At 40.4% G+C, this 26681-nt stretch overlaps 1 protein-coding gene across 3 annotated transcripts in view; it reads right to left on the reverse strand.

Annotated features, from left to right (window-relative positions):
- CPNE4 (copine 4) overlaps nucleotides 1–26681 on the reverse strand; it is a 672215-nt gene that overhangs the window by 163775 nt on the left and 481759 nt on the right. For all 3 annotated transcript variants that reach the window (XM_061167590.1, XM_061167589.1, XM_061167591.1), the window contains exons 4-6: nucleotides 22252–22323; nucleotides 19503–19577; nucleotides 6–89 (exon numbers count right to left, since the gene is read on the reverse strand). In XM_061167590.1, coding sequence (XP_061023573.1) covers nucleotides 6–89; nucleotides 19503–19577; nucleotides 22252–22323 — 231 coding nt within the window. The remainder of the gene's footprint in view (nucleotides 1–5; nucleotides 90–19502; nucleotides 19578–22251; nucleotides 22324–26681) is intronic.

The following is a 26681-nucleotide window of genomic DNA, read 5'->3' on the forward strand; positions in this document are numbered from 1 at the left end:
CTCACCTCAGTTCGGTGCACAAGCTGCTGAGTTGCATCATCATTCATTCGAAAAATTTCCAGAAATGGGTCAGATTTACTGAAGAAATCCTAAAACAGATAAGCAAAAATGAGTTTTTTTCTCTCGCCTTGCACAAACACATTCGATACAGTCCTGGATAAAATACCCCTGAATTTGACCCTTCCTTGCTTTTGTCTTCATCATCTTTGGCTAGAAGGAGCTGTATGTGAACCCCCAAGTTCTTTCAGAAGAAAGGACTTGGTTGATTGAAGTCCCAAGCAGTCTTCAAAGATCAGCTCAAATGCCAGTTCTCTAAGAAGCAGTGTATCTGCTGTCTTAAACAGGTTCGTCGTAGTTATTGTAAAGCCTGTGTCTGATGTGTGAAACAGAGCATTTCTTGCCATAGTAAACAAGGATGTCACAGTCATCAGCTATTCTGAGCCTCCAAATTTAATTTTTAGGCCCGGAAGACACCGAGGAAGAGCAATGCCTCCAATCTGGCAGCCATTAAGCTGCTGCCACAAGCTGTCCCCACTCCCTGTGGTGAATGAGGAACTAAGGATGTGAAAAATCAAGTTGCAGGATGCTGGCCCCAATAGCTGAGATGCATATTAAAGGAATGATTGCATTAAGTACAGACTCTTGCATCTTCCTATACATAGAAAAGCACTAAATTTCTTAACTCAAAAGATCTAAAGAAACATTTCCTTAATAAATTATAAGGAAATAATTTTCCTTAATTAACAATAATTTTCTTTGTTCAGACTACCTGCCCCTTGTGGCAAATTTCTTTATAACCTGATTCCCCATCCCGCCTGCCACCATGAAACAGATGGAGAGACCCTCCATCTCTCAGGGTCATGTGAGATGCTGTCTCCCAGGCTTGAAATCCTAAAAATTCCCACAAAATAAAACATAACTCTCAAATTTAAGGTTTTGGCTATTTTTTAAGTTGACAATGACTACAGACACTGTGGGTCTGTTATTATCTGTTTCTCTGTTCTGCCTCTTATTATGCCTGTTAATTTTTATTAAATACTAGACAGTTCAGTTCAGCCACTCAGTCATGTCTGACTCTTTCTGATTCCATGGACTGTGGCACACCAGGCTTCCCTTTCCATCACCAACTCCCAGAGATTACTAAAACTTATGTCCATCGAGTCGGTGATGCCATCCAACCATCTCATCCTCTTTCGTCCCCTTCTCCTGCCTTCAACCTTTCCCAGCATCAGGGTCTTTTCCAAGGAATCAGTTCTTTTCATCAGGTGGCCAAAGGATTGGAGATTCAGCTTAAGACCAGTCCTTCCAATGAATAATCAGGGCTGATTTCCTTTAGGATTGACTAGTTCGATCTCCTTGCAGTCCAAGGGACTCTCAAGAGTCTTCTCCATAACCACAGTTCAAAAGCATCAGTTCTTCAGCGCTCAACTTTCTTTATAGTCCAACTCTCACATCCATACATGACTACTGGAAAAACCATAGCTTTGACTATATGGATGTTTGTTGGCAAAGTAATGTCTCTGCTTTTTAATATGCTGTCTAGGTTGGTCAGCTTTTCTTCCAAGGAGCAAGTATGTTTTAATCTCATGGCTGCAGTCACCATCTGCAGTGATTTTGGAGCCCCCAAAAATAAAGTCTGTCACTGTTTCCATTGTTTCCCCATCTATTTGCATGAAGTGATGGGACCAGATGCAGTGATCTTAGTTTTCTGAATGTTAGGCTTTAAGCCAGCTTTTTTACCCTCCTCTTTCACTTTCATCAAGAGGCTCTTTAGTTCTTTGCTTTCTGCCATAAGGGTGGTATCATCTGCATATCTGAGATTATTGATATTTCTCCCAGCAATCTTCATTCCAGCTTGTGCTTCATCCATCCTCGTGTTTCTCATGATGTACTCTGCATATAAGTTAAATAAGCAGGGTGACAATATACAGCCTTGATGTACTGCTTTCCCAATTTGGAGCCAGTCTGTTGTTTCATGTCCAGTTCTAACTATTGCTTCCTGATCTGCATACAGATTTCTCAAGAGGCAGGTCAGGTGGTCTGGTATTCCCATCTCTTTCAGAATTTTCCAGTTTATTGTGATCCATACAGTCAAAGGCTTTGGCATAGTCAAAAGCAGAAATAGATGTTTTTCTGGAACTCTCTCGCTTTTTCGATGATCCAGTGGATGTTGGCAATTTGATCTCTGGTTCTTCTGCCTTTTCTAAAACCAGCTTGAACATCTGGAAGTTCTTGGTTGGTGTATTGTTGAAGCCTGGCTTGGAGAATTTTGAGCATTACTTTACTAGCATGTGAGATGAGTGCAACTGTGTGGTAGCTTGAACATTCTTTGGCATTGCCTTTCTTTGGGATTGGAATGAAAACTGACCTTTTCCAGTCCGGCCACTGCTGAGTTTTCCAAATTTGCTGTCATACTGAGTGCAGCACTTTCACAGCATCATCTTTTAGAATTTGAAATAGCTCAACTGGAATTCTATCACCTCCAGTAGCTTTGTTCGTAGTGATGCTTTCTGAGGCCCACCTGACTTCACATTCCAGGATGTCTGGTTCTAGGTGAGTGATCACAGCATCGTGGTTATCTGGGTCATGAAGATCTTTTTTGCATAGTTCTTCTGTGTATTCTTGCCACCTCTTCTTAATATCTTCTGCTTCTGTTAGGTAGACATCGTGTAATACTAGATACCATATAAAACACTTATAAAGGTTTTAGATGAGAGTTCAGCTCTAATAAGCAGTTAGAATGGGGGCGGTCACCTGATTCCAATTAGGATTGAGTTCTTTAGAGGTTGGTTTTTTCAAAAGTCTTTAGAAGTCTGATGTAGTTCTGATTTCTTTATTCCTTAGGTATAGTCCTTTAAGACTGTCATTCAAAAACTCACTGTTTATGAGGGATGTTTCTCCTTGAAAAGCCATCAATACTCATTTTTGTTTGTGAGACTCTCTGAAAGACTGTTTATTTCTGTTATTTCTTTTTTTCTCTTTTACTTAAAAAAATTCTTAAGTTGGAGGATAATTGCTTTACAATGTTGTACTGATTTCTGCCATACAACAATGTGAATCAGCCATAAGTATATATATGTATATGTACATGAGTATATGTATATGTATATAAGTATATGTATATAAGTATATATATGTATATATATACATATATATATATATATATATACACACACACACACACACACACACACACACATATTCCCCTCCCTCTTGAGCCTTCCTTCTACCCCTCCTCCATCCCACCCCTCTAGGTCATCACAAAGCACCAGGCTGGGCTCCCTGTGTTAGAAAGAGGTTTCCCACTAGCTGTTTTACACATGGTAGTGTATATGTCAATGATACTCTCTCAATTCACCCTACCCTATCCTTCCCCACACTGTGTCCACAAGTCTGTCTGTTCTCTATGTCTGTGTTTCTATTCCTTCCCTGCAAATAGGTTCATCTGTACCATTTTTCTAGATTTCATGTACATGTGTTATTTGTTGTTCTATTTTTTAAAAAACATGATATTCATTTTTCTCTTTCTGACGTACTTCACTCTGTATAACAGGCTCTAGGCCATAATCTCTTGGCTCCACAGTTCTTGGTTCAGTTTCTAAGTTGCCATTTGCTAATTAGTGAATGCCCTGAGAGAGTAAGCCACTCCAACTGTTGGGCTGCTTCCCTCCTCTGAAGCCTCTACAAATAACCCAAGCTGTCCCTGTAACCCTGAGTTCCAGCTTTGCTTCCCCAACCCCATGAGACTATCAAAACCATGGCTCAGTTTCTTATTTCTTAGTAATTGTTTTCCGCTAGGCTTCCCAGGTTCTCCATCCCTAGGTTTTATGACTCAGCCTTATGGAATTGCCTTGAGTGGAAAATCTGCACAGACTATCTGAATCATCTCAATGGATTTCTCTTCTTCCCAGCTTCTCCACTCCTAAATCTTGACTGCCTTTAAAGACTCCCAAAGAGACATCCCTTGTATCTTGTTCAGTGTTTATAGTCATTTTCAGTGGCAGAATAACATAAAACAAACAGGCATTTTAATACTGGAAGTAGCATACCTTTCTTTTAAGTTTGCTTTTCACCCTAATAGATTATAAACTCTTCAGAGAAGAGAAATTATGTCTTATTTTCCTTTATATTTCTACATTTTCCTATAGCATCTTCTATAGCATCTAGTTTTTAGTGGCAGACATATTTACTGGATATATGAATGAATACATAGGTGAATGAATGAGTGACATGAACACTGTGTACATAACAGGAGGTTATCTGAGATGCAGCTTTAGTCATCACATTCTTACTATGTATTTCACCAGGTTATTCCCTGTCCCAGAAATCCAGGTGGCAGCAAAGTAGAATAAAGCCTACAGCCATCTTAGTCATTAGGTCAAAAAAATACTCTCAGGGAATATATTGATCATGGAAACTTGTGCTTGATATTAAGATTCAAGGAAGGGTAAAAACTTTTCTCAGCCCTCCAACGTGTTATCTAGTTTGGTGCTGAGTATACACATAAACATCACCAAAGGTTAAGTATGAATGAATGAATGAACAGCAGAGAAGAGGGCAAGTTGACGGACTGTGACTATAAAATATGGTTTTGAGAAAAGGAAAACAAAGGATGTCACAGTCATCAGCAATTGCAGCCACCAGGGGTGGTGAGCTGGTGAACCCTGAGGGGACTCAGGAAGGTAAGAATACCAGCCATCTCGTAGCCATCAGACCACAGCCACTCTCTGCAGTGAACCCTGAGGAAACTCAGGATGAGAAAACAGAGGATACTGGTCCCAGATAGCTGAGGTGCATATCAAAGAGATTATTTCAGTGAGCCCAGACTCCTTCATCTTCCCATACATAGAAAAGTATTTAGTTCCTTAACTTGGGATATCTGTTTTCTTTAATTAACAATAATCTTTTGATGTTAAGACTACCTGGACTTTGTAGAAAACTTCTATATACCTGGGCTTGAAGTCCTAAAAATTTTCACCAAATAAAACATAACTCTTAACTTTTAGGTTATGAATATTAAGTACGCAGTTGTGAGGAGGATGTTTCTAGGGAGGGAATAGACTGACGGAAGGTGTAAAAGAGAAAAGACACACCAAATAGCTAAATTATGCTGCAGCCTAAGGTTGTGCAGGGGAAGAGTTGGAGGCAATACTGGTGGAGCAGCTCCATGAAGTGGAGGACCTTACAGGTGCATCCCAAGTGTTTGCATTCACCTGAGAGGCAGCGGGGAGCCACTGGAGGATTTTAAGCAGGGAAGTAATGTGATTGGCTCTATAGTGAAAACTTTGTAGGATACTTTAGAAAGAGGAGGGAGGTGGGGATATCTGCCTTCCCACCCAACCAGGACCAAATGCACAGAGTCTGGAAAATACCCTTCCTCTCTATTTTTGAAGGTGCCTGATTGACACTTGCGTTCATCAGTAAGTCTGCCCTGCAAACCGTGTCTCTCCACAGAAACAGCTCCTGCCTCCTCCCAGACACATTTCTATCTGATGGCTACCTCTTTGTGTAACTGAGCAGGATCCTATGAGGCCTTTCTGAGACAAACCCTTCCACCACATCCTGTACTTTAGCTCCTCTCTGAAGTACCCAGATAACAGTATTTGATGTACATGTCCTGAGTTGTTCCACAGATGTGAAAACCTCCCACCCAACAGAAGACGTGAACTACAGAATGACCTTCAGCACGTAGCACCCAGGCCTCCTGGAACCCAAGGATTGATCATGTTAACCCCTGTGACACCTTCCTGTTATCTCACCACCATCAACCAATCCGAGAATTCTGCATGAGCTGATTGCATACCTGGGACCCTCTTCCTTCCCTGGCATTTTAAAAATGCTTTGCTGAGGAAATTCCCTGGTGGTGCAGTGTGTGCAGTGGTTAGGGCTCCGGGTTTTCACTGTCAATGGTACAAGTTCAATTCCTGGTCAGGGGACTAAGATTCTACAAGCTAAGTGGTGTAGCCAAAAAAAAAAAAAAAAAAAGTTTTGTCAAACTTTAGAGCATAAGCCACCCATCTCTCCTTGTTTGGCCCTGAAAGAAATCTTTCTCTGCTCCAAAATCCAATGTTTTGGTTTGTTTGGCCTCACTGTGCAGGGACACACAAACATGCATCTGCTCAAGACATTCACCCCTCAAGTCTATTTGTGTTTCATCCCCTATGTTAAAGAACTGGAGCCCCCTCCTCACTTCCTAGTATGGACACACTAGCATGTTCTGTGTGCCCTTGGGGCCCTCCTCCAGGGGGGATAGACTGTTGGTTCCTAATATATTGGAGGAACTCTTATCAGTTGTTTTTATTTTTCCTTTTATTGATCATTTTAAACTTTTTGCTATCATTATTTTAAAAAATAGAAAATATATATAAAAATAGAAACATATACACAATGGGATATTACTGAGCCATTAAAAAGAAATTCATTTGAATCAGTTCTAATGAGATGGATGAAACTGGAGCCCATTATACAGAGTGAAGTAAGCCAGAAAGATAAAGACCAATACAGTATACTAACGCATATATATGGAATTTAAAAAGATGGTAACGATAACCCTATATGCAAAACAGAAAAAGAGACACAGATGTACAGAATAGACTTTGGGACTCTGTGGGAGAAGGCGAGGGTGGGATGTTCTGAGAGAACAGCATTGAAACAGTATACTATCAAGGGTGAAACAGATCACCAGCCCAGGTTGGATCCATGAGACAAGTGCTCAGGGCTGGTGCACTCGGAAGACCCAGAGGGATGGGGTAGGGAGGGAGATGGGAGGTGGGATCGGGATGGGGAACACATGTAAATCCATGGCTGATTCACGTCAATGTATGGCAAAAATCACTACAATATTGTAAAGTAATTAGCATCAAACTAATAAAAATAAATGAAAAAAAATAGAAATATGAAAAAAATAGAAGAAAAAAAGGTCCATAATCTCACCCATAATACCACAACTATCAATAACAGTTTGATATTTTTTTCTAGAATCTATATATAATTTTCTTTTTTTTCTTATTAAAAAATACTTGTAACTGTACTCTACATACATTTTAGCATCTTATTTTTCCTAATGGAAGCATACTGTAATTTTTTTTAACTTCATTTCATATTCTTTTAAGATACTATTTAGGATTGGCATGGAATTGTCAGAAGGAGGTACTATAAATCAAGAAAAGAAAGATCAGATACAATCTTCACCTTCAAGCAACTAAAAATCTAACGTGTAGTGCACTGTCTTTCAAATCCTGATTCCACCATATACAATTGGGATGATCTAGGACAGGATATTTAATTTTTTCACATCTCAGTCTTCTTATCCATTAATTGGAAAGGATATCAACCTTTCCTAATAGCAATGCAGAAGGATTAGAGGAAGTGATGCACATAAAGTTTTGAGTCCAGTGCCTGGCACATGATCAGCACTCAGAAAGCATTACTGCTATTTATTATTACCAATAAAAGATAGAATACATGAGGACACTTAGAAAAGCACTATACAAATATCAGGGATAATTACTATTAAGAATTTAGCATTACTTCCATCTGATTGCTGGAAATAAAACTACTTATACGCAGCTCAAAAGCATCTCAAATGTACACTCAGAGATTCATAGTTAAAAACAACAAACCTGCATCTAATTGTATAGTTACTTGACCACAATCTGGAATTTTCAGCTTTCTTGTTTTGACCATCAGTATTAAGAAGGCCTTTAGGGCAGTTCAGTACAATGAAAATTAATGATAGAGGCATTTTACTAAAGTTTTGCTATAGTGAAATGTTCATAGTGAAATAACTTGGAGGCTATATGCCCTTCCTCTTTTAGTCCAATATGAAAGAAATTTAGTTAAGGGAGATGTCAGTCGAGGTTTGAAAGAGAAAAGTAAGCAGTGCCCAGCCATGACAGTGATCATGAAAATAGAATATTGGAACTGGAAAGGCCTGAATGATCTGGGGTCATATTCAGACACTGTGACTTCTCCACCTTGTGACTTCGGGAAAATGGTTTGGCCTCACTGTGCTTCATCTGTAGACTGGAAATAATAAGACCCATTGTTAAGAATATGGTTACGTTTTGGGAGTGATGCAGGCTGACGCCTGACACTTGGTATACTGTAGATGCTCATGAATGAAAATTTGTATCACTAATGTAGGTGGATTAGTGTTCAGGCAGGCATATTTGAACATGGTAAAATCACAGCACAGCGTGACAGTTACCATTGCTATAGAACAGGGGTCAGCAAACTATGGCATATGGCCCAAATTCAGCCCACCGTTGTTTTGTAAATAAAGTTTTATTGGAACATTGTCACGCTCATTCATTCATGTATTGTCATGACTGAGCAATGAAGCACAGCACAGCACATGGCTGTTTTCATGCCGCAAAAGCAAAGACACGTTGTTGGGGCAGAGACCATACAATCTGCAAAGTCTAAACTATTCACCATCTGGTCCTCTACGGGAAAAGTTTGCCAACCTCTACTTTAGAGACATTTAGCTGCTTATATAGCACCCCATCAAACTAGCATCACGGCAACATTAAAAAATACAACATATAATGATCATGATTACAGATGTGAAGAGCACCAGTGCAAGAATCAGTTCTCACATACCAACAAGAATACTTTCTCAGGAAAGAGAGGGGAAAGAACACTTTGTCAGCTTGAATGCTCCAAAGTAATTCAATTCATATCGCTACTTGTTAGTAACTGCTAATGTAATGAGGAGTTTTAGGAGTTAAAAAGTCCATCTCTCCACTAAGTGAATTACATTAACATTATACTAAAACCATTATTTCCTGCAAACCTCACCTATTTTATGTGTGAATCTCATGAAGCCTACTGGATTTCTGTCTTGAGTAGATAGCTGCTGGTCTGGACAGCATTGGAAAGGACTTATCAGGCACTAGTGAGGGATCTCTGGTAGATAGCCTGCCGGGAAGAGCCCCAGAGGGGACCAGGTACCAGAAGTGGGGAGTGAGGGAAGGTCCAGGCCAGAGGACCAGAGACAGAGGGGCTGCTGGGGGTGGGGGAGCAGTTGGGGCTCGGGGAACTTTTGGGTGCCAGGAGCTGCTTAGGTGCCTTTGGGTGCCTGGAGCAGTGTGCCTGCTTGGCTGGGAGAGGGAGGGACGTACTTCTCTTTCACTCCCCCCCCGAGGACAGAGGCGCTGCTGCGGGAGGGGAAGCAGTTTGGGTGCAGCAGCCATTTGGGCACATTGGGAGCGGTTTGGGAGCCCTTGGGTGCCAAGAGCAGCATGCCTGCTCGGCCGGGATGGGGAGGGATCCTCAAGGGTTGGAGGAAGCCCGTGGGGTTTCCCTTTCATTCCAACGGAAGGAGTACAGGGCTGCTGGGGGATGGGAAGAGGTTTGGGCGACAAGCTGGGAATGGTTTGGGTGCCTTTGGGCATCCAGAGCAGTATGCCTGCTCGACTGGAGGAGGAGGGGCCCCTGAGAGGGCTGGAAGATCCAGTGGGGAACCCTCCTGGGGTTCCCGTTGCACTTGACCCCAGGGAGTCTTCTGGGGCCAGGGGTCAGGGTATCTGCCTTCTGGGGGCTCCTCTGCCCTCCGTGGCCCTCTCTACTCTCCCACTGAGCCATCTTCCCTTTGTTCTCTGGGGCGCCTTGCTCTTCAGGGATTCCCCACCCCCACTGCTTACCCCCAACACCTGTGGGTTATCTGCATATGAGGAGTGGGGAGGCTCCTGTGGTGTTCCAGGAATAGGGAACTGCCTGGCGGACCCCTGCCCATGGGCCCTGGGAAGCTTCCTAAGGCCCCCAGGCTGACCTCTCTCTGCCCTTTGGGACCACTTCTGCCCTCCAGGGCCCACGTCATCTTCCAAGGACTTCTCCAGGCCTCCCTCTGCTCTCCACCTTCCAGTTTCCTACCCGCTCTGGGAAACCCCTGGGGTTCCCCTCTACCCTTGAAGGCCCTCCCCTGTCTCTCAGGCACCGTCATCCCTCCAGGCTGAGCCCTCAGCCATACAGGACACCCCACTGCACCCTCCAGAGTCCTTCTCTGTTCTCCATGTTCTTCCTCCCTCCAGGGTTCCTGTCCTCTGTGGGTCTCTCACCCCTCCAAGGGCCCTGACTGCCCTCTGCACCTGGCTGTCCACCATCTGGGACCCCCTTAAACCCTCTGGTTCCCTCCTCCTTCCAGGGGGCACCCCCTCCATCCTCCAGGGCCCCTCTCCCTCTGACCTCCCCTCTGCTTTCCAGGCTGAGCCCTCTGCCCTCTGGGGATCCATCTCCTCTCTCTGGGGGCCCCTCTGTCCTTCAGGGCTACCGTCAAGGGCACACACTGCCCACATAGGGCCTGCGGGTACAGGAGGGAGGGAAGACAGAATAGGGCCAGCAGGGAAGGGGGTTCCCGCAGGTGTGGAGGAAAGGGGAATCCATCTGATGTTCCGCCACCCACTCAGCCCTGGGAGCCTCCTGGGACTTGGACCTTATCTTCTACTCCCCAAAGCCAAAGGCCACCTCAGTTGCGTGGAGCCTGGGCCTCCCTCCACCCCCATCCAGGGCCTTTTCTGGAGGCTTGGGTCCTGAGTCAGGACCTCACCCTCATGTGACTCCCACCCCCACCTAAAAACTGCCACCCCTTAAGCCATTCCCACCTAAGCCCCGCCCTTTACAGCCAAGGTTTTTTCTGCCTTTTGGTTTTTATTATCTTTACTATTTACCAGTGGAGCTTGGTTTTACTCTCCAGTAGTTGTTTCATATATATACTTATTTTTTCTACTATTTCTGTTAGTTTTCCAAACTTATTTTAGTACTTTTTAGTCTTTGTTATTATTCTGCCCCCTTATTTACACACACATATATATATATATATATATATATATTTCCCCCCCCCCCCCTCCCCCTTTTTCTTCTTCTCTCTCTTTACTAATGAAATATATTTTTACCTTTGGGGGTTGCTATATTTTGTTATTTTCTGCCCCGCCCCCACCTTTTTTGTAAAATTTTTTCCCCACAGCTCATGGCTGTGGGATCCCAGTTCATTGGCCAGAGATCAGGCCTGAGCCCCTGAGGTGGGAGCACTGAGTCTGAACTGCTGAAACAATAGAGAGTGTCAGGTCCCAGAGAATATTCATCAGAGTGAGGGATCTCAGAGGTCTACATCTCAACACTAAGACCCAGATCTACCCAACTGCTTGCAAACTCCACTTCTGGAAACCTTAGGTCAAACAACTAGTGAGATAGGAACACAGTTCCACTCATCAAAAAGGAAAATGAAATGACAAAAAAAAAAAAATATGTTACAGATGAATGAGTAAGGGAAAAAACTACAAGACCAAATAAATGAAGAGGAAATAGGCAACCTATCTGAAAAAGAATTTAGAGTAATGATAGTAAAGAATTTTCAAAATATTGAAAATAAAATGGAGAAAATGCAAGAGACATTTAAAACATTTAACAGAAACCTAGAAGAAATAAAGAATAAACAGTGATGAAGAACACATTCATTGAAATTAAAAATGCTCTATGGATAGCAGAATAACTGAGGCAGAACAGATAAGTGAGCTGGAAGGTAGAATGACAGAAATAGCTGCCAAGGAGCAGGGTAAAGAAAAAAGAATGAAAAGAATTGAGGACAGTCTTAGAGACCTCTGGGACAATATTAAATGTACTAACACTCAAATTATAGGGGTCCCAGAAGAAGAGAAAAAGAAAGGGTATGAGAAAATATTTGAGGAGATTATTGTTGAAAACTTCCTTAACATGGAAAAGGAAATAGCCACCCAGATCCAGGAAGCCCAGAGAGTCCCATAAGGGATAAATCCAAAGAGAAGTACACCAAGACAATATTAATAAAACTAACAAAAAATAAACATAAGAAGCTACAAGTGAAAAGCAAAAAATAACATACAAAGGAATCCCTATAAGGCTAATAGTGAATTTTTCAACAGAAAATCTGCAGTCCAGAAGTGAGTGGCAGAATATATTTAAATTCATTCTACGAGGCCAATATCACTGTGATACCAAAACCAGACAAATATACCACAAAAATATATATATGCCAATATCACTGATGAACATAGATGCAAAAATCCTCAACAAAATCCCAGCAAACAGAATCCAATAATGCATAAAATGATTGTACACCATGGTTAAGTGGGATTTATCCAGAGATGCAAGAATTCTTCAATATACATAAATCAATCAGTGTGATATATCATATCAACAAACTGAAAGATAAAAGTCATATGATCTTCTTGATACATGCAGGTAAATCTTTTGATAAAATTTAATGCCCATGTATGATAAAAAGCTCTCCAGAAAGTGGGCATAGAAGGAACCTACCTTAACATAATCAAGGCCATATACAACAAACCCAGAGCAAACACTATTCTCAATAATGAAAAACTGAAAGCATTTCCTCTAAGATCAGAAATAAGACAGGGGTGCCCAGTCTCACCACTATCATTCAATATAGTTTTGGAATTCCTAGCCACAGAAATCAGAGAAGAAATAAAAAGAATCAGAACTGGAAAAGAAGAAGTAAAACACACACAGTTTGCTGATGACATGATTTCCTACATAGAAAACCCTAAAGATTCTGCCAGAAAATTACTAGAGTCAATCCGTGAATATAGTAAAGTTTCAGGATATAAAATTAATACATAGAAATCCCTTGTATTCCTTTACACTAACAATGAAAATTCAGAAATACATGTTAAGGAAATATTATCATTGACCATTGTAACAAAGAGAATAAAATACTTAGGAATAAACCCACCTAAAGAGAAAAAAAGCCCTGTAGGCAAAAAACTATAAGACCCTGATAAAAGAAATCAAAGATGATACAAACAGATGGAGAGATATACCACATTCTTGTATTAGAAGAATCAATATTGTGATAATGACTATACTACCCAAAGCAATCTACAGATTCAATGCAACTCCTATCAAACTACCAATGATATTTTTTTTTAAAACAGAACTAGAACAAAAATTTCACAATTTGTATGGAAACACAAAAGACCCCAAATAGCCAAAGCAATCTTGAGAAAGAAGAATACAACTGGATGACTCAACCTTCCTGACTTCAGACTATCCTACAAAGCTACAGTCATCAAGACAGTATGATACTGGCACAGAAACAGAAATATAGACCAATGGAACAAAATGGAAAGCTCAAAGATAAACCCACACACCTATGGGCAGCTTATCTTTGACAAAGGATGCAAGAATATACAATGGAGAAAAGACAGCCTCTTCAATAAGTGGTTCTGGGAAAACTGGACAGCTACATGCAAAAGAATGAAACTAGAACACTTCCTAACACCCTATACAAAATAAACTCAAAATAAGTTAAAGACTTAAATTTAAATGTAAGGCCAGAAACATAAAGCTCTTAGTGTAAAACATAGGCAGTACACTCTTCAACATACATCAATCACAGCAATGACCCACCTCATTGGGTCATTGTAATGGAAATAAAAACAAATGTAAACAAATGGGACCTAATTAAACTTCAAAGCTCTTGAACAATGAAGGAAACTATAAGCAAGGTGAAAAGACAACCCTCAGGATGGGAGGAAATAACTGCAAGTTGAAACAACTGACAAATGATTAATCTCCAGAATATACAAGCAGATCATGCAGCTGAATACCAGAAAAACAAACAACCCAATTAAAAAAAAAAATATGTGGCAGATCTAAACAGACATTTCTCTAAAGAAGAGATACAGATGACCAACAAACACATGAAAAGATGCTCCTTACCAGTCATTATTAGAGAAATGCAAATCAAAGCTACAATGAAGTATCACCTCACACCTGTCAAAAAGGCCATCATTAAAAAATCTACAAAGAATAAATGTTGGAGAAGGTGTGGAGAAAAGGGAATCCTCTTGCACTGTTGGTAAGAATGTAAAATGATACATCCACTTTGGAGAACAGTATGTCAATTCCTTAAAAAATTAGGAATAGAACTACCATATGACCCAACAATCCCACTACTGTTCATATACCCTGAGGAAACCATAACTGAAAAAGACACAGGTACTCTAATGTTCACTACAGTACTATTTACAATAGATATGACATGGAAGCAAGTAGATGTCTATTAACAGATAAATGGATAAAAAAATTGTGGTACATATATACAATGGAGTATTTCTCAGCCATAACAAGGAAAACATTTGATTCAATTCTAATAAGGTGGATAAACTTAGAGCCTGTTATACAGAGTGAAGTAAGTCAGAAAAAGAAAGAAATATTGCATATTAACACATATATAGCTACATTCCATGGGGTTGCAAAGAGCTGGACATGACTAAGCACACACACACACACATAGAATCTAGAAAGATGCTACTGATGAAACTATTTGCAGGGCAACAATAGAGACACAGACATAGAGAACAGATATGTGGACATGGAGGGTAGGATTAATTCAGAGAGTAGCACTGAAACATATACATTACCATATATAAAATTAGATAGCCAGTGGAAATTTTTTGTATGACCCATGGAGCTCAAATCTGGTGCTCTGTGACAACCTAGTGAGATGGGATGGGGTGGGAGGTGGGAGGAAGGGTCAGGAAGGAGGGGACATGTGTGTACCTATGGCTGATACATGTTGATGTATGGAAGAAACCAACACAATATTGTAAAGCCATTACAAGCTCTGAAAAAATGAATGATTCTCATCTGCGATTTTTTTTTAAAACTACTTCTATCAAAAGAAAATAGACATTTACTTGTCTTCGTGGTTTGCAAAAGTAATATACTCAAACTTTTTGGTCTTAGGACCATTTTATACACTTAAATTATTGAGGACACCAAGAAGCTTTTGTTTATGTGGATTATATCCAACAATATTTTACCATATTATAAGCTAAAGCTGAGAAATTTTAAAAATATTCATTTGTTATATCATTTTTAAAATAATAAAGATAAATCCATCATATCATAATAAAATAGCATTTTAATGGAATATAATTATATTTTCCAAATGTATAAAAGTTTCAGAAGAATGCCATTATGTTACATCTTTGTAAATTAACTTAATGACTGGATCAGTAGAAGGCAGTGGGATTCTCATATCTGCTGCTGTATTCAATCTCTTGTGATACTAGGCATCAAGTAATTTCTGGAAAATCACTGTACACATGTGACAGAATGAGAATGAATACAGAAAATAATGTCCTAGCATTGCTATGAAAATGGTTTTGACCTTATACATTCTTCTGAAAGGGTCTTGGGACCTGGGACCACACCTTGAGGACTGCTGCCTAATAGCATACATACCCTTATCTTCCTCTTCCCTGAATCCCCTCTTCCCTGAAATACATGGGAATATAACCAAGTTCTCCACAGCCCAAGACCAGTCTAACCTGTGTTCATTAAATCTCTGCCCCGAAAAAAAGATTTTCGGGCAAACTGATTGAGTCCCTCTCTGTCATTGATTGTGCATGTGGGTGTGAGCATCTCTGACCTTGGGTAAGTCATTTCACATCCTAAACTTTGACATTTTCATATGTAAAAGAAGGCTATTTGCATTAGGCCAGAGTTTTCCACCAGAGGTATGTGGATAACTGGAGAATTACTTCAAGGAGACTGGGGGCCCAGATGTCCATAACTATTCTGAATTGGATATAGCATATTCATACTGCAATTTTTCAAATGTAGGTAGAAATTAGTTGCTCTCATGATGCTAATTAGCAAAATGTTTTAAATTAAGAGATCTGTTTACCTCAGTGGCTTTTAGTCATGGTCTGTTTTCTCAATTAATAGACATAAGTTTAACTGTTAACATGAAGGGGGCGATAACCTCATTTGGCGCTAAGGCTAGAAGGAGGTCTTCCTTGCGAACCGCTGGGAACTATTTTACTAGCTGTGACATGAAATAATTGTCCTCTCTTATTGTGATTCTGTCACAAAAATACTGTGGCAGGTTGCATTTTCCACTACAATGTCCACACGCTTTTTTATGCATTATGATTTTGCCACACCCCTACCAAGACATGGAGTCATTTTCCTCCCCTCGACTCTGGGCAGCCTTATGACTCACTTGTAACCAACAGAAGCAGCAGAAGGGCTAATGCATGACTTTCAAGGCTAGGTCAGAAAAGGCCATACACATGACAGTGTTCTTATGTCAGTGCAACTTTCTCAGTCCGTCCTACCATCTCCTTCCCCTGCTCTGTACAGCAGAAACTAACATGACACTGTAAAGCAATTATCCTCAAAATAAAAAATTAAAAAAAGGAAAGACCACATGGCTTTCAGTGGCTTCTCTTGGAATGATATCTCAAGCTAGCCACCATATAGAAAATGTGATAAACCTAAGACCACCATGAAGGCACTCCGACTGACCAACCTGGTGGAGCCCAGCCTTCCAGCAATCCTACGTGCCAAGCATGCAAGTAAAGCTCTTCCACCAGCTGAATATAACTGAGTGACCTCTTTTTAATTTTATTATTTATTTTTGACTGTGCTAGGTCTTTGTTGCTGGGCACATGCTTCCTCTAGTTGCAGCAAGCAGGGGCTACTCTCTAGTTGCGGTGGGCAGACTTCTCATGGCAGTAGCTTATCATGTTGTGGAGCACGGGCTCTAGGGTGCATGGGTTTCAGTAGCTGTGGTTCATAGGCTCTAGAGTTCAGGCTCCATAATTGTGGTGTATGGGCTTAGTTGCCCCACAGAATGTGGAATCTTCTTAGACAGGGATTGAACCCACATCCCCTGCATTGGCAGGTGAATTGGGAACAATTGGGAACAATTCAACAAGGGAAGTCCCTAACTGAGTGACTTCTGTCAATGTCATAAGGAACAGAAGAATTGCCCAGTTGAACCCTGCCTGAATTTCTGACCCTCAAAATGATGACATATAAAAAAGTAGCTGTTAATCAAAGCCACCAGGTTTTGAGGTAGTTTGTGACACAGTAATAAATAACCAGACAGCAGTGTCTTGGTGCAAATCATCAGGCCTTGCTGAGCCTCTGTTTCCTGAAGAGGTTGTGTGAGCTGATCATCATGGTATCATCTTGCTCCTCATCTCTACAATCTCTATCCATCTGAGACCATTCACCTCCTAGTCCACACTGGAGCAATGGCTTCTACTTTGTTATGAACAGGGCCCACTCCTCTCTGGGTGACTGAGTCTGGGAAAGACCCCACCTCATTATAGAGGACCTGTGGTCTGTGGCTCCAGGGTATTGGGGTCTCAGTAATGAGCAATCTACACAGTCCAAGGTGGGCACAGCCATCAAGAACCATGGCAGGTGTGGATGGGGATCTTTCAGTTCTGTGAGCAAGTGCTCATTTGGATGAAGGGAAACTGCTTATACACCTTAGAGCTGATGGGCCCACTGACAAACCCCCATGTCCTCTTGCTCTGTAACATAAATCAGTTGGGGTGCATGACTAAGTGGAAAGAAGTCATGAGAAGCCATGAAGTGAGTAGTTTAAAACTGCTACACATTGACCCAATGGCTTATAATGTCCCCAGGCAAGATACTACAAAGGAGTCTGGTGAATTATTCTGAAACTTGAAGATGATAGAGAGAAAGAGCCCGATAAGCACAGGAAGTGAGTGGTAAGATCTTACACTCCATTGACACCATTGCACTCTATAGTTCCCAGTACCTCATTCAGCTAATGTCAAAAGGTGACAGTGTGTGAAAGTGTCACACAATCCACTCAGGATAACAAGAAAATCCAACTATAATTTCTTCTTAAGAACAAAGTCTTTCCTATTATTCCAAGGCAGAATGGATTACCCTTTTCAGGACACTCTGATTTTGTATCATCCTCTTATAGCTTTAGTATCATTATGTCATTTGTTGTTTAAATTGATGTGTCACTTGGATGGTGAATTACAGGTTTTGGATATAAGAATGGTTCCAGGGATTCCCATTTCCCACCAACAGATGCATGACAAGCACACAACAAAGGTTTGGTAAGTGAATGATGAAGGAGTGAATAAATGAACAGATAGGAGAGTGAATTAATGAACACATAATTAGGCTGAGTACTCTTTGTGTATGAAAATGAACTATGCCAGGATATGAGCTGCTGCTTAATACTATGGGGAGCTGTGAAAACAGTTTTTCCTTTTTCTAACTCCTACAAGCAATTGTTTGAAAAAGTAGCACCACATCCCCAAATCACCTCTTTAGTTGTATGCTAGGAAAATGGAGTCCTCTGTGAATACACTGGTGGATATGATGTTATAGTTGTGAGTGAGTGAAGTCATTCAGTCATGTCTGACTCTTTGTGACCCCATGGACTGTAGCCTATCAGGCTCCTACATCCATGGGATTTTCCAGGCAAGAGTACTGGAGTGGGTTGCCATTTCCTTCTCCAGGGGATCTTCCCAACCCAGGGATGGAACCCAGGTCTTCTGCACTGCATGTGGATGCTTTTACTGTCTGAGCCACCAGGGATGCTGATGTTATGGTTGGAGAGGAAACATTTTTTTAAAGGGGTGGAGTCTATAGGATTTTTTCTGTATATACAAGACTAACATGGCCTGTGACTGCATGGAAGCTTCGAGATATAACCAGAAGAGTACAGATGGAAGTCAGGCTGACTGGGGACTGAGTCCTCAGAGTTACCACCAACTAGCACTTTGGCTCGTGCTTTGCAGACCTCCCACTTAGGGAATGTAACTGAGTGCTTTTGTACTCTGAAATCCAGTCCTGCCCTCATTCCAAGGCCAGGCTGCACATGGCTGCTCCTAGCCATTGCTGCATGTGTAGGGGCTATAAAGGCACTCATGGGAGACAGACAGGACTCCTTGCTGGCTTTGTAGAACCTTCCTTAGACTACGTGGTGTTGCAGAAACTGCCACCTCTTTCCCTCTCTTCTTTACTTGTATTCAGACTTGCACTGTGGTCTGTCAGCTCTCCTAGATTTCCTTCTTGTGTTCCCTACACAGGCATTTCTCCTAATAAAATCCTTCTTGCATCATTAACTCTTTCTTGGTGTCTATTTCTTGGATTATTTGGACTAACACAGGGAGTGACTTTAGACAATTACTTCATCTTTCAATCTGTTACTTCACCTGTGAAACAGAGTTAATATACCTGTTACAAGGGTGCCATAAGAATGATTAACTGTGATCATGCTTGAAAGGCTCCCCATGCCTGCAAATATGATGCTTAAAAAATACCATTTTTCTTCCCTTTCCCATCTTCTTTTTTCCTTTGAAAAGTTCCTAGCAATGGGTTTAAATCACATTCACCTATGCCATGTGACCTGTAGCATTTGGGAACAAATGAAGTCTTAGTGTAATAAAATTGTCTTAATTATAAATTAAATTAATTATAATTATTAATTATAAACTTAATTATAAAATTGTTTTAATTATAGTCCTTCCTTCTTCTCATTAACTGCCTCTCAATTGGGAGGAAGTCTTACTTTCCATCCTCTCTGAAATCATTGATCTGTTTAATAATGTGAGTTGAAAGGGAAAAAATAGCTGTGAGGGGAAATCTTATTAAGCTTTGTGTGCTAGCTTTATTACTTTCTTCAATAAGGCTGATGCCAAACACTTTACCTTATCATCCAGCTTCCGTGCATTGAAGGCAAGTTCCACATAGTCATCATTACCAGATAATTCCTCAGCAATCACCTAAAGGAAGAAAAGCATTCATCAGGTGCAGTGGCAGTTGGACCACTCAACCCAGGGATTCATGAACAATTTTGCTCGTGTTTGATCCAAAAATTAACAAAGACTGACACCTGGCATGGAGTTTCCCATAATCCAGTGAATGTGGGGCAGCATCTCCAGGTGTACAAGGGAACTCCCTAGAACAGACCACAGAAGATAAGTAGACCTCACTGGTGTTGAGCATGAGAACATGAAATATGGGGTGTAAGCTGGAGGAAGAAGTTTTAGAGGAGTAATTAGGAAGAGCTTCTCCTTCAAAGGCCACACAGCACTGAACAGCATGTCCATAAATAATTATATATATTTTCTTCTTTGGGAAGTGGCCAAAAAATGAGGAGCAGGCAACAATATTCCTCCACTGTTTTCAACCAGACCCACAAAGGATTGTGAAATAAACTGGTCTGTATGGCCCTTCCAGACCAAATGTTATAAGGTTATCAAAGAAAGTTCTAATTACAATGCTTCAAAAAAGACTGTTCCTGGGCTTTTTTGAGATGGAGAGGGAAAGAGGAGTGGGTGGGGGGGGGAGGGGCAGAGGGAAGAAAGAGAACAAGGATCTAAACCCTTAACTCCAAAGAACAGAATTCTTGACAACAACTTTGACATAAGCAAAGAGATAATAGTATCTAAAAGCCTGTTTCATAAAAAGATCACTTCCTAATATTGAATAATGACTCTTAAACCCTTAAAGCAGAAATTGATGGGAAAAGAAGGAGAAAAACAATGACAACAACCAAATATGGGACCAATGTGGTTGCATACAGGTTAAACTGCTTCTAAGTCATGTTAAGATTTCACTATGCATTCAGAGGCCACAGTGCCTCTGACCTTGTGGACACCCTTATCAAAGTTATTATGTGAAGACATTGAGTTTTAATTCAATTTTATCTCCATTCTATCTGAGCTAAACTGTTTCATTATGAGTTGCATTCATCTGTTCTGAGTACACACTGGTAGCCTCTGGAAATTTTGATTTTATGCATAAAATTAAAGCTAAAAGAGCTATCTAAAGAGGGAAGGACCCCTCCAAAGGTGTAAGCACTTGAGGAGTAGAGAACATGGGTCCAGACAAAACTCAAAAACTCAAGTTTACAGCAAAAACTCAAGAATGACTTGATAAGCCAGGAATGATCATATTTAGGTGGTTCATTTGATTCTCTTTTGTCCTTTAATGCCTCTTACACTCCACTTGAGCTATGGTCTTCAACTATCCTGTGTTACAGACACCTTTGTAAAGATGATGAAAGTTATGACTTTCATCTGCAAAGCCTAGAAAAATTTGCACTTATTTTCAAGTGTTTTCCAGAAGCTATGGAAGTTGTTCTGACCCAAGGATCCAAAATCAAGAGGAGTTTTTAAATATTTAAAATTAGGAAGGAGATTGAGTTTTTATGGGCTGTGTAGAGAAAGGAAATTCCCAATACTTCTTAGAGAAAAGGTGGGCAGATGAGCTTTTGTTTTCCTGGGAAGGAACTGTGGCAGATCTCATAACTGGGTTCACCATCCCAAGTCTTTTCTAGGACCGTGGGCTTTGGGTGTGAGATTTTTAGAGCACTAGTGGCTTCGTCAAAGACCATTTGAACCACTTGTTCATGATTGAAAATGGTAGTCAAGAAACAGATCTGATATGACTGCTCATTTAAAATATCCAAACCAACAAACTCAGCTAAGTTCTTGTGAGAACAGTCCTAACTTTCACCAGTAGAAATAAAATATTTTAAAATTCTTCCTTAAAAAATGGCTTAATTTTTTTTTAATGAATCAGTCACTTTTGAGTTAAAAAGGAATGTTCAAAGAACTTAGGTTTTCCTCCTAAGGCAATTTGCCTTGTGAGCAACTCAAATTCTTCTGGCACTTTTTTAACCTATTATTATTTTTTGCCCACACAACTAAATGGTTAGACTACTTTATCTTTCTCAAGAACTTTGATACAAGACGCCAAAGTTTTAAATCTTGGAGTTCTTCTTGAACATTGCACGTTTTATGTAGAAATACTTCCAGTTTTTCCCAAGAGAACATTCTGTAATGACAGAAATGTTCTGTAATCTGCATTGTCCAGCATATGGATCTACTGAGCACTTGATATGTGGCCAGTGTAAGGAATGACTATCTGCTTTTATTTAATTTTAAATAATTTTAAGTTGAAAAATCACATGGCTACCAAATAGAATGCGCAGCTCCAAACTATCATATTAAAAAGAAGAGTTAAATGCTGGGCTCTCTGATCATTAGGCAACAGACCAAACCTTGGACTAAAATGCTATTAGATGTTTTTTCTCAAGAAACTGAGAAGCTGGGATAGGTAGTTTTGATAATTTGAAAATGCCAGACAATTCCATATTCTTACTATGATCAATAACGTCTTTCTTTGTTCCCTGCTAAAACCTATATTTAAATATAGAAGTGCTTACTTGAAGTGAATGGCCTCACTTTCAAATACTTTTTCTTACAGTGAAAAGGTCAAAATTGTATTATTAGGAAGGAGAAAGATAGAAAAAAAAAGAGGCGACTGGTATAGCTGAGCAGTTAGGGGATCAACCCCTAACATCCAGAGGGTCAGCTTCCCATGAGGCTGGGTTAGACCAGCAGGCTCCATCTGGGCACCTGAGCTGGTGGCTGCTGAGGGAGGGCTCACCGTGATGGAAGATTTCCCTGCCGTGTTCCCATGCTTCAATAAGGATTTGGACAGCTTTCTCTGGGAAACAATCTGTATGAAGGAAACACAAGGTGGAGATAATAGTCATATACTTGCAGGTATGCAGTTCAGTATTTCTCTTACAGAATTTTACATTTACAGTTCTCCTTTAAATTAAGACATCAATGTCCACTTATTTTCCAAGGTTCTTCCACAAACCTTTGCTAAATACAAGTCATTCTCTCCTTTCCTCTTACAGCCTGAGCTGTGTGAGTGAAGGATTATGGATAATTTAGTCACTTAGGAGGTGGCTTAATCATGGCTGAGACATTTATATTAAAATTAGACAAAACATGTTGGGTATGTAAATTAAGATAAAGAAGATGAAATTTCAGAATGATCTCAAATTAGCACTAAAACCTCTGTGCAGAGTGGGGGATGGGGTGAGGGGAGAAAAGAAACTCAAGGTCTAAATACATATCTATAACCTCTAGAGTTCTATTTTTAATATATTCATTATGAAGCTATAAAGTAAGTCATCAGGAGACTGATGTTCAGACAAGCCAAAAGGAGTAATTGGGGTCCTCTCCACAATTCAGTGTCAACTAAAAGTATCAGTCCACTGGCAGTTATTCTCATTAGAACCCACCGCATCTTGTTTTCTTGAACAAGAAAACGAGAATAGAACCCACCCTCTTGTTTTCTTTTCTTTTCTGGAAGGGAAAGATGGCAAGGCATTGAGGCCCAGATGTACCCCGTGATTCCTAAAGGGAACAAGGCTTAAAAGACTTGAGTGAAAGCCATGCTCTCAGGAGGGAGAAGTCCCCAGTTGCTGGTGGTGCTTTCTATCTGCAATGGCCCCAGTGATCCTTGCTTCCTGGAGTTCTTGCCTTTGTGTAATTCCCTCTCCCGAGTGTTGGGTGGATCCAGTGATTTGCTTCTAGTGAACAGAATACCACAAAAGTGACGGGATATCACTTCAAAGATTAGTTTCTGAAATCACCGTGACTTCTTTCTTGCTCACCATCTCTCTTTCTCTGTCTTAGAGTCTTTGCTCTGGGGAATGCAGGCTGCTAGGTTGTGAAGAGCCCTCTAAGAGCAGCCCGCATGACCAGGAACTTATGTCCCCACTCAATAGCCAGTGAGAACCAGAAGCTGATCTGCAGCCACATAGGTAAGCAAGGAGTAGGTCCTCCCCACAGATGAGCTTTGAGATAACTGTACCTTGACAATAGCCTGTGAGAGACACTGGTCCAGAGGACCATTGCTGCAACTCCTGACACACAAAAACTGTGAGATAATAAATGTTTGTTTTTAAGCTTTCAAGTTTTGGGGTAATCTTTGATGCAGGAATCAGTAAAAGTACACATAAGATAGGGAACGAGATCACTGTGAAAAGTGGGGGCATAACCTTATTCAGTGAAATCCTTATTTTGTCTCTGTGTTAGAGCAATATCAGGAGTGTGCTAATATCCAATGCAAAAAAGTTCAGAGAACTTCCCTAGGCCAAGCAGATTGAAATATCCTAATGTTCAGTTTGCTATCCTCTGGAGAGGAAGGAGTGTTTCTGTAAAATATCACCACTGATGATGATGATGATGACATCAAGGAAAACAATGGGAGCTCCCATGTAAGAACACAGATGGCAGATGCCTTATTCATTCCAAAAATAATTATTTAGCCCCTATTGTATGACAAACTTGGTGCTACGCCCTAAGAATAGAGTGGTAAGCAAAGTCAGATACAATCTCTGACCTCATGGAGCTTACATTTTTAGCAGAGGAGATAGCAATAAACCAGGGCTTCCCAGGTGATGCTAGTAGTAAATAAGCTGTCAATGCAGGAGGCGTAAGAGATGAGGGTTTGATCCCTGGGTCGGGAAGATCCCCTGGAAGAGGAAACAGCAGCCCTCTCTAGCATTCTTACCTAGAGAATCCCATGGACAGAGGAACCTGGCAGACTACTGTCTAAGGGATCACAAAGAGTCGGACATGACTGAAGTGACTCAGCACGAGCACAAGTAACAAACCAAATGGTCAAACAAATGTAACTTGTCACAAAGGAGAGATGTCCTGGCCATGGTGGGGATTATGAATGGGATAATTGAAGATGAACCATTTATAAATCTCTGGCAACAGGCCAGGTGAGAGGTAACAGTGACTGCGGAGATGGAGGGAAAAGACTGGATCTATGAGATAAATGTAAAATAGTCAAAATTTGGAAATGGATTGAATATGGAGAGAGTGGAAGGCATCCTAAAGGCATCATTGAATCAGACAGAAATGCCCTTCATTGAGTTGAGTCAACGAAGAGGATATTAAGTTGGAAGGCAAAGAACAAAGTTTGAGGCAGAAAACACACTGGAGTAAGTTGATGAAGAGAAAAAGAGGAAGGGAATGAATAAGAAGATAATTCTTTCAATAAGTTTTGCTATAAAGTGGAGAAGAGAGAATAGACCCTGAGGGGAAGAAGAAATTCACTAAGGTTTTTGTCTTAGTGATCACTTTGTTGCTAACTTTACAGCCCTACAAATTTGGTATTATTAGTTTCTTTTGATAGAGGAGCAAAGTTGGACACAGAGAGTTTAAGTAACTCTCCTAAGGTTATAGAGATAAGAGGGAATGTAGCTGGGATTTGAACCTGGGTCTGACTCCAAACACTGATCTCCAGTTACATTATGACTGGCAAGGAAACTCCTAAAAGAGATTCAGAAAATGTTCACAGTGGGGTTTGTACTACATGTGTTTGCTTTTAAGCCCTAGATCTCATGTTAGTGCTTAAGTCTCAATGTTTAAGCATGGAGAAGATGGTAATGAAATAATTAAGTTAAACCTTAAGAATGAAGTAATCTAAAGGCACTGGCTTTGGTTAAGCTCACTGTGGCATAATGACTAAGAACATAGGTCTTCCATTGTAAATATGTAACATATTTTCTTTATCCACTCATCTATTGATGGATATATATGTGTATATATATATATTTAATATATATAATGGAATATTACTCAGCCATAAAAAAGAATTAAATTGGGTCACTTGTAGTGATCTAGATGGACCTAGAATCTGTCACATGGAGTGAAGTAAGTCAGAAAGAGTAAAAACAAATATTAACACACATATATAGAACCTAGAATAATGATTCAGATGAAACTATTTGCAGCTTAGGAGTAGAGACACAGATGTAGAGATTGGACATGTGTACACAGGGTGGGAAGGAGAGAGTGGGATGAACTGAGAGAGTAGCACTGACATATATACACTATCATGTGCAAAATAGATAGCTAGTGGGAAGCTGCTATATAATACAGAGAGCTCAGCTCAGTGCTCTGTGATGACCTAGAGGGGTGGGATGTGGGGATAGGGTGGGAAGGAGGCTCAAGAGGGAGGGAATATATGTGTACATATAGCTGATTCACTTTGTTATACAGCACAAACTAATAAAACATTGTAAAACAATTATATTCCAAAAAAAAGAACATAGGATTTTTATGTATAGCTATCAATAAAATGACATGAAAAATTAAGATGATAAAGGAATTGGCTTTCCTTCCCAAAGTTAATTTTGAACCCAAACTCCTCACCTTTCCCACCCTATCATTAGAATGTTTCAATGTTTTTAGTCTTATTGGCAAAATCATTATCCCCCTTACCTCATTCCCAGATTATCACTCACTGTAGAAAAGCTACCATTTCCTAGAATAATGTAGACATTATTTTTTAAACTTGAAATAAACCAAAGCACAGAACACAAACAGTAAAACAACATTAGGAAGACTTTCTCTCCAGTGGTTTTTAAGTAGAGGGGTAGAGGGGAAGACACATGAATAGATGACAAAACAAGAGTCATTGATAAGAAGTAGCCAGGTCAATATCTGTCTAAAGAAAGGCAATATTATTCCCCGTTCCCAAATAAATCTGGTCTCAGGAATACTTTGGACAGGACTTCCCTGTAGTCCAATGGTTAAAAATCCACCTTGCAAAGCAGGGGATGCAGGTTCAATTCCTGGTTGGGGAACTAAGATCTCACATGTCACAGAGCAACTAAGTTCAAATGCTGCGACTACTAAGACCATGCACTCCAGAGGCCATGCACCACAACTAGAGAATCTGTGTGCCTCAACGAAAGAACACACATGAAGCAACAAAGAACCCATGTGATGCAACTAAGATACGACATGATAAAATAAATTTCAAAAAATAATTTGGTCCAGTGTTATTGTGTTCCATCCGCATTTGTTACCCATTCCAATAGCTCCAAATGACCCCAACAATCCTCTCAGCACTGAGATGATCCATGCATTGGATTACCACATGTTGGTAGACTGCCTTTACAGATTGTGTCTTCCAAGATCCACAATCTCTTCAAGGAAGATCAACTATGGTCTTAGGTCTCTCTTCTCACTCTTACTTAGCCAGTAAGTCAGTTCAGT

Source organism: Dama dama, chromosome 19 (assembly GCF_033118175.1).
Source record: "Dama dama isolate Ldn47 chromosome 19, ASM3311817v1, whole genome shotgun sequence".
Classification (NCBI taxonomy): domain Eukaryota; kingdom Metazoa; phylum Chordata; class Mammalia; order Artiodactyla; family Cervidae; genus Dama; species Dama dama.